General features: G+C 29.4%; 1 protein-coding gene across 1 annotated transcript; it reads left to right on the top strand.

Moving 5' to 3' along the window:
• Window positions 1-5,857: 5,857 nt before the first annotated feature.
• On the top strand, window positions 5,858-7,952 carry LOC120083478 (uncharacterized). The gene is made up of 2 exons (XM_039039247.2): window positions 5,858-7,288; window positions 7,499-7,952. The coding sequence occupies exons 1-2, from the start codon at window positions 6,242-6,244 to the stop codon at window positions 7,529-7,531; spliced, it is 1,080 nt and encodes a 359-aa protein (XP_038895175.1). The 5' UTR covers window positions 5,858-6,241; the 3' UTR covers window positions 7,532-7,952.
• Window positions 7,953-8,195: the final 243 nt, after the last annotated feature.

Genomic DNA, 8,195 nt, shown 5'->3' with positions numbered 1-8,195 from the left:
CTGAGATATATAATATACACAATTACACTTTCCCAAAACCTTACTTTTATAAACTCTAGCTAACTTCTTAAAAATCTATGAGTTAAGCATTTCCTAGGGTTGTATGGAGCCATAAAAACTCCTTTTTCCATCTAGTTTTCTATTTTTTTTTTTTTAACAACATACTTAAAGAGGAATCAATAGGTGCAAAATAAATAAAATACTCTACAACATTTAAAAATAAGTATTTTTTAGAAAAAGTTTTTTTTTTCTATTTGAAATGAATATAACTCAACTAGTAAATAATAATAATAATAACAAATATAATGTCAATCTCAAAATCCCTCACTCCTATATTCTCAAGTTGATCGTCTTTTATTTGTTTATTTATTGTTTGTCGTCCTCGGTGATTTTTAAAGGAAAAGTATTGCTATCCCAAGAATTTGAAAAATATTAGTTTGCATATATTTTTTCCTAGTAAAGGGACTTTATATGATTGGATTAACATTCATACTAAATAAAAAAAAATCGATGGTTGCTAATATAACAATCAGGTCCGAAGTATTAATAGATATAGCACAAAGTAAATAAATTTGTAGATATAGCAAAATTTAAATACAACTCTTAGAGTCTATCAGTGATATACCATATTGTTGATAGGAGTCTATCTACGATAGACACTATCACAAATTGATTTTGCTATACTCGTAATTCTTTTAAATGTTGTCATACACTTAATTATTATCCATATAAATTCTACCCTTTGCAATTACCTTTAGTAATAACAAAAATTTAACAAATTTCATGTGCAAATTTTTATACTATATATGTTGTACCAACATGTAAGTGAGATTTTATATAATTTAAAAAAAAAATTATTCAATTATTTAACCTATCATTGATGGGGTTGAATTTTAAATACAATCTTTATAGTTTGGACTTTAGTTTCAATTTTGGTCAACTTAATGATAAAAATTTCAATAGGGTCCTAATAACAACATTAAGACTTTGAAATAGTTACTAGACCATAATTTACCTTTTTTTTTTCAACCATATATAAAAAATAAGATAATTCAGAAAGTGCACCGAGATATCTCAATTAAGAATGAATGTTGACACATTCATTGTACTCTCATCATACCTCAAAAGTCACGAAGTAAATTAGTTAGGAACATATTACGTATTCAATATATTGTAACGACTTTGACGATTTGTGAGGTTTTTACTAGGTAACACATGACTATATTGAAACTCTTAAATGACCAAAAAGCAACTAAACTTAAGTCATATCACATGCATAAGACTAAATTGAGAGATCTTAATTGAATATTTACCAACGAAACGGCGAATTTGACCAAATTTACAATTTAAGCTATTGGTTGAATTTTTACTCCGTTTAGTTTTCCAAAAGATAAATTCAATTTTCATACTTTTACCTAATTTTTATCAATTAAGCTGTCCCGAAGTTTATATTTCAATTTTTTTTAAAAGTCAATTTGCATTTTTTTTTTAATGATCCCAACCGTCCATTTTCATTTTCTTTTAAAACTTTATTTTTAGAGAAATATATGATAATAAATGTAGATCGGAAAATGTATCAAAATATCTCAACTAAGTTGACATATTCGCAGTACTCTTATCATATCCCACTCCAATTCATTTATAATCAAATCAATATATATGAAGAGCACAAAGACAAAAATAATCAAAAGCATAGAGGGCTAAAGAGAAACCCCGTAGCAAATGAAAAGACCATGCCAAATTACATAAAAATAGCTAAGTTAAAGGAAATCATGGTTGGACGGTAGTTTGTAAAGAATTTTGATCGATGAGATCAACAGTCTGTTAGAGAATATATGTTTTTTCAGATTTTGATTGACAATATTAAATGTGTTATGTTGAAGGTGTGGTTTTTTTCTTTCCAATTAGATAGACCAACCAATAGCGATCGATGAATTAAAAGTAAAAACTTTATCAACAACATATATTCATAGAAAGTAAAAATGATTGGACTAACATAGTACTTTCACATTCTATGAGAATATTACATATAAGATGCTCAAATAACATATAGATACACAACATTCTTGAAAGAAATGAATGCAAGAGTGTTTGTCCAACATCATTCCTTATATAGAATCTATGATGATTACAAAATTTGAAACTGGCCTTTGTTTACAAGAGTCACAATACACAAACCAATTCATATAGGTAAAAAAGCTTATCATGGGTTTGAATAAAAAATGGTTGCTTTGCTCACATTAAAAAAAAAAAGAAAGAAAGAACTAAATGGGTAAAGAAAGTACATAAAATGTAATGATATATAGAGATTTCTAGGGTTACATCTAGATGTGTATGAATTGATACCTTGATATATCAACCCACTGTCACACAAATTTGTACATTATTCAGCTCCCCCCTTATCTTTATAGTTATCCTTTTTTAAAGTAACCCTTAAAAACACACAACAACATCAACAACAGCTAGCTTTGCATTATCTTGTGTGGTCCTCTTATAATTATGTCAGTACAAAGCAGTCAGTTTCAGCCGTAGCCTTATTACTAGTACTTCACACAAACAGGAATATATATATATAAACAAATTAGGGTTTATTTATCTATTTATTTATTTATTTTTATTTTGGAATAAGTGGGTGGGGAGATAAGAGAGGACGGCATGTAAAAATGGAAAAAGAAAAAAAAAAAAAAAAAAAAAAAAAAAAGGGCCATTTTTTAAATTATTTTTTAGGGGAAGCTATGGAATTAAGAAGAAGTGGAGAAATAAAAACAAAGGGGAAAAAAGGAGGGGCTTTGATGGCTGATGGGAATATTGCCATTTTTTTGAAGAAAGATGAGATGGTTTTGTGTGGTTATGGTAGTTGGTGATTGGCTAGGGTTTCAGAAGGTCTTTGTATGAACAGTGATCAAAGTACAAATGGACTGTTTTTATATTTTTATGTTTTTATTTTCAATTTCAATCTTTTTTTTTAAAAAAAAAATACATTTTTATTATTTTTCAAAATGTTAATACCTTTTAATCTTTATTAAATTTTGAGTTTGATTTCAATTTAATCTCTAGGTTCTAATTAAAATGTTATAATTTTATCGACTTTGCTTCAATTTCGTCCCCATATTTCAAATTTTATACTTTTCATCTCGATCTTTCACTAAATATTCATTTTTAATATTTGACATTCTATTAATTAATTTAAATTATTAATAAGTAAAATTTTAAATTTACTTTCAATAATAATGAAAAATAGTGAAATTTAATTATATGTCTTTTAAATTAATCAATAGCCATTAACACCAAAGACGGAACATAATCAGTCGTATTTAGTAAAGGGTTAAAAAAGTGTAAATCTTAAAACCTAGAAACTAAATTAAAAAAAAAAATACATGGTTTTGTACAATTTCTATCTTCTTCTTCCTTGTGGCTCTTCTCCAACCCTTGATGTTTGGTCTTTTTTTCATTGATAGACACCTTCATTTGTACGTACTTTATTGATATACTTGAATGAAATGAAGCTGGAATATGACGGGGCATTAAGAGAAGGTGTCAATCTAATTGAGATTTTTCGGTACACCGATTAATCCACATATCGTATCTTTCTAAAAAAAAATGAAACAAAACTCAAATATATCAAGAGTAAACTTGTAACATTCCGAAATTTTTTTTCCCCTAAATATAGTCAATGAAAGAGAAAGGGAGGGGAAAAAAAAAAAAGAAAAGAAAGAGGGGGAAGAAAGGGATAAGCACGCATGGAGGGAAAGGCAATAACAACAACAACATTCTCTTCTCCTATGGTGAATTTGATTGATGGACACATAAGGGTTAAGAAAAAAAGGAAAAAAGAAAAAAAGAAAAAAAGAAGAAGGTGTTTCTCCTTTTTGTAGAAAGTGACATTGGCTAATCTCACATACACAAACAAACACACACACACAAAAAATAATAATATTAAATAAAAAAATGTACACATACACATATATATATTCCCCATTTTCATCTAATCTTTCTCTCTACCACTAGCGTGCCTCTTTGAGTCAAATAATTGTCCTTTCATTTTAAAATCTTAGACATGGCCACGTGGATTCTCTCAATATGCAACTTTATCGCACTCGTCATAATTAAATAAAAGTGAATTACACTCGTGAAATGATGAATTAATGGTTAATATGAGCATAGTTCAACTGGCATAGTATTTGTACAATCGATTTCAAAGTCAGAGATTCCCCCACCCCATACCTTAATTATAAAACCTTTGCAAAAAAAAATGATGAATTAATTAGTGTCGAGTTTCGTTCACTCTAGTTTTGAGTTTATTGCAAAGTATAGAAATTTATTTAATTAATCTAATGGATGTGTGTATTGATAAAGATCATGCTTTGTTATGTAAGGACATTATCACTCATCTTGGTATACTACATCTAAATTATTTAGTAATTATGATAATACTTGTATTTCACTAAATTGGATGCCTTTCACCTCTCCCTTGCCACTTTGCTTTATCAATGAAGATCTCTCCTAATATCATTCAAAAAAAAAAAAGAAAAAAGTGCTTGTGTGTAGGTTTAAAATTTGAAGACCCCCCTTTATTAGGTTTTCCATGTGTCTGAAAAAAATAGATGAATTTACAATACAAATACAATTAAAAAAATAACTAGATAAAGTTAGTCTTTTTAGTTCATTCTCTTAATTAAAAACAGGACTATACAAATCTAGGCTTTTTAGCTTTAGTCTATATATATAAATTCAAAGGAGGGAAGTATCTTTATTAGCAAGAATCTTGCCTAGATCTTGTAGAGTATGTTTACTTTTAAGTTAAAAATGGCATTTACTGATTATATAAAAAGAACAAATAGCTAGGCTACTCTTAATATTGAAGATGATGAACAATTCAGAAATTAATAAAAGTTGAATTGGGATCAAATAATAATCCAACTAACTCTTTGGTCTTTTGGTTGACTATTCAATTGGATGGATGAACCAATTTAAAGACGAAAATTCAAGAAATAAGAATCTTAATTAAAACTCAAATTAGCGATTTAAAATCATTCTCAAACATGTTATTAAAAAAAAAAAAAAGTAAAGTTGATGATTAAACAAACATTAAGTTTGGTCAATTTAAACCATCACAAATAATGGATCATAATATAATTACACAACTTAAACCCTAATTAGCCCTAAAATGATCCATGCAAGGATTTGAAAGTTATGATTAGGCGAAGGGCTCTTCTCTAACTTTCTCATATAGCTCATCCTTTGAGACGTCTCAACTAAGTTTTTACATCTATAATACTATCATCATATCTCAGACCCAGTGTACCTTCGTCAAGTTCATCCTTTGAAACAATGATATTCGGCTACTGCATTTGGGATGTGATGAGAGTATTATAGATGTGTCAACCTAATTGAGATATTCGGATGCACCTACTAATCATTTTTTATCATTTAATTTCTTGTTTAGAAAATGAATTCTAGAGGACTTGAGAGGGTTTAAGAAGGAAGATGTTTGGTGGGTTGTGGGGTTCCAAAACAAGACCTAATTTCCCTTTTGTAACTTTCATTGCTACAAACCACGTGAAGAAGTGGAACTAAGAAACCATTTTTTGATTAATAATTAAATAGCCTACATTTTTATTTTTTTCCAATTACCCCACTCACTCAATTCACATATAACTTCCCATAATATCACACTAAAGATGCAAACTTTTTGCTCAAAAGGAAAGAGCTTTAGAAAGAGATGGATCCTTGCCTTTGTCTTTCTTTACACATTAAATAAATTCAACCTCCTTCCTCTACCTTTTCTGTCTTTCTTTACAAACTCACTACTCAATTTTTTTTTTTTTTTTTTTTTTTTTTGGGGGGGGGTGGGGGTTCAAACTCTTCTAATTTTCTCTGTCTGTCTCTTTCTATTCAGCTCCCTCCAGTCTATATACAGTAATCTCCACTGTGCTGTCTTTCTCAAGCTCTATCTATAGCTTGTCCTTCAATTCCCATTTATTGAAAAAAAAAAAGGTGAAAAATGAAGTGAATTTATTGGTTTTTTATTTAATTATTGTGGTTGGTTTTATTTCACCCTCAGCAGCCAAAATTACTGGAAAAAGAGAGGGAGAGAAAAATGAAGTGAAAAGGATGTGAAGCTTTCTTTCTTTCTTCTTCAAAGTTTTGCACTTGTCATCAACTGAAGCTACTTCATCATCAAATCTAGGTCTTTGTCCACAAAAATTTTCAAAAAAAAAAAAAAAAAAGGAAAAAAAACATGTTCTTCTCCACCAATAGTAGTAGTAATACCAAAAATGGCCATGACCCATTTTGTAGTTTGCCTCATATTGACCATTCATTCCATCTTCCCATTTCTTTCTTCCCTTTTCCTTCTCCTTTTGAGGTAATTGATGAAGAATATGATCATCATCATCATCAAGATTTTCTCAATTTCAATAATAATTCTTCTTCTTCTTCTCAAAATATTAATCCACCCATTATTTCCACTAATAATAATACTCCCTCTCTTGACAAAATTCTTCCCACAATTTCAGCTCAAAAGAAGATGAAGAAAATTCCACCAAGAAAAAGATTGTCAAAGAAGGATAGGCATAGCAAAATCACAACAGCCAGAGGGGTAAGAGATAGAAGAATGAGGCTTTCACTCCCAGTGGCTAAACAGTTCTTTGGGTTACAAGATTTGTTGGGTGTTGACAAAGGAAGCAAAACAGTTGAATGGTTGTTGATTCAAGCCAAGCCTGAAATTTTGAAACTTGCAAGAGAAAAAAATCATTTCTTGATGAGTAATAATTCTTCTTCTAATTATTATTCAGCTTATTCCAATTCTTCAGAGCTTGATAATGAAGTTGGAGTTATTATTGGTGATCAAAATTTGAACACCAAAGATAATAACATCAAAATAAAGAAGAAGAAGAAGATGATGATCAGAGCCAAACAGCTTCCAAGAAAAGCCATGGCTAAAGAATTGAGAGAAAAGGCTAGAGAAAGAGCAAGAGCAAGAACTTTGGAGAAGAAAAATCAGATCTTTATTAGGGATTCTTGTTCAGATCATCATCCAAATTTTACCAAAATTATTTCATCTTCTTCTTGGAGCAGTCCTTTTGAAACTACTGGTGGTGGAGAGGAATCAGCTGGTACTCAAAGCTACAATAATCATAATCTCAATCTTGCCATTGAGGTTGAAAAACCAATCACTAATTCCCAATTTGATTACCAATTCCACCAAAATTTTTCTTCTTTTGATATTATTTTGCCAAAGTGGAGCCCATCTGAGGATTCAACTTTCAATTTGCTGCATCAACAGGTGAGTTATGTAGTTAATTAGCTATAATGTTTCCTTTTTTAAAAAAAAACCAAAATCTTAATCAAACAGTTGCTCTATTTACTTGAATATATAGAGTACTAAAGTTTGTAACTTTTTGACCAAGACAAAAATGAAGTACATGGGTATAGAAATTTTTGTGATTTTGATCAAACCCATATAACCTTTTTTTTTTTTTCTCTTTTTTTGCAGCATGAATTTGAAGACTCTGATATCTTTGGATAGGTTTATGGATGGTCTGCAAGGCATGTTACAATCCAACAACATGGGGTTATGTTTCTTAATTTTCTCAAAGGAACCTACCTAGGAGGTATATCAAGTTGGAAAAAACAAATATTATTGTTATTATTATTCTGAGATAATTTCATGTCGTGTGTTTTGTTCTTCTTCACTTTCTGTTTGAAATTAATGTAAAACATAGAAATGTTTCTCAATATATATTTTCATGAACTTTCAATTAGGGACACAAATATTGTGCAAACTTTTTTCTATGTTTCTCTCTTCATGATCTTCTTGAACTTTTTGTAGATATTTCTTGAGAACCCTTTGTTGAGAAGTTGATGTCGAATTAAGGAATAGAAAAGGCTTGAAAATATTGAGAAATTTAAATTCGAAATTCATTATTATTAGCATTATTATTGTGTTTCTTCCCTTTTTTTTTCCTTATCCACAATTCCTTTTATCCCACAAGGATCATGTTTTTATTATTTTCCTCAAAACTATGCATGATGATGATCTAATCTGTGGATTACTCTGAAGCCAATAAGGAGAGATTTAGAGAGCATACCTTTTAGGAAGTGATAGAATAGACACAAGAGAGCAATTTAACCATATCCACTTTCTCAAATTGTGGATTATGCCAATTTTCTTAGACACTAATTAATGACAA

The sequence above is a fragment of the Benincasa hispida genome, chromosome 8 (assembly GCF_027475165.1).
Source record: "Benincasa hispida cultivar pf3 chromosome 8, pf3_genome.v1.1, whole genome shotgun sequence".
NCBI classification, from domain to species: Eukaryota; Viridiplantae; Streptophyta; class Magnoliopsida; order Cucurbitales; family Cucurbitaceae; genus Benincasa; species Benincasa hispida.
Note: the sequence above shows the minus strand (reverse complement) of the source record. Positions and strands in the feature narration are given on the sequence as shown.

Coding starts and splice junctions, on each gene's coding strand:
- LOC120083478 (XM_039039247.2), top strand. CDS start 6,242: ATGTTCTTCTCCACCAATAGTAGTAGTAATACCAAAAATGGCCATGAC. Junction 7,289..7,498: donor TCAATTTGCTGCATCAACAG/GTGAGTTATGTA, acceptor CTTTTTTTGCAG/CATGAATTTGAAGACTCTGA.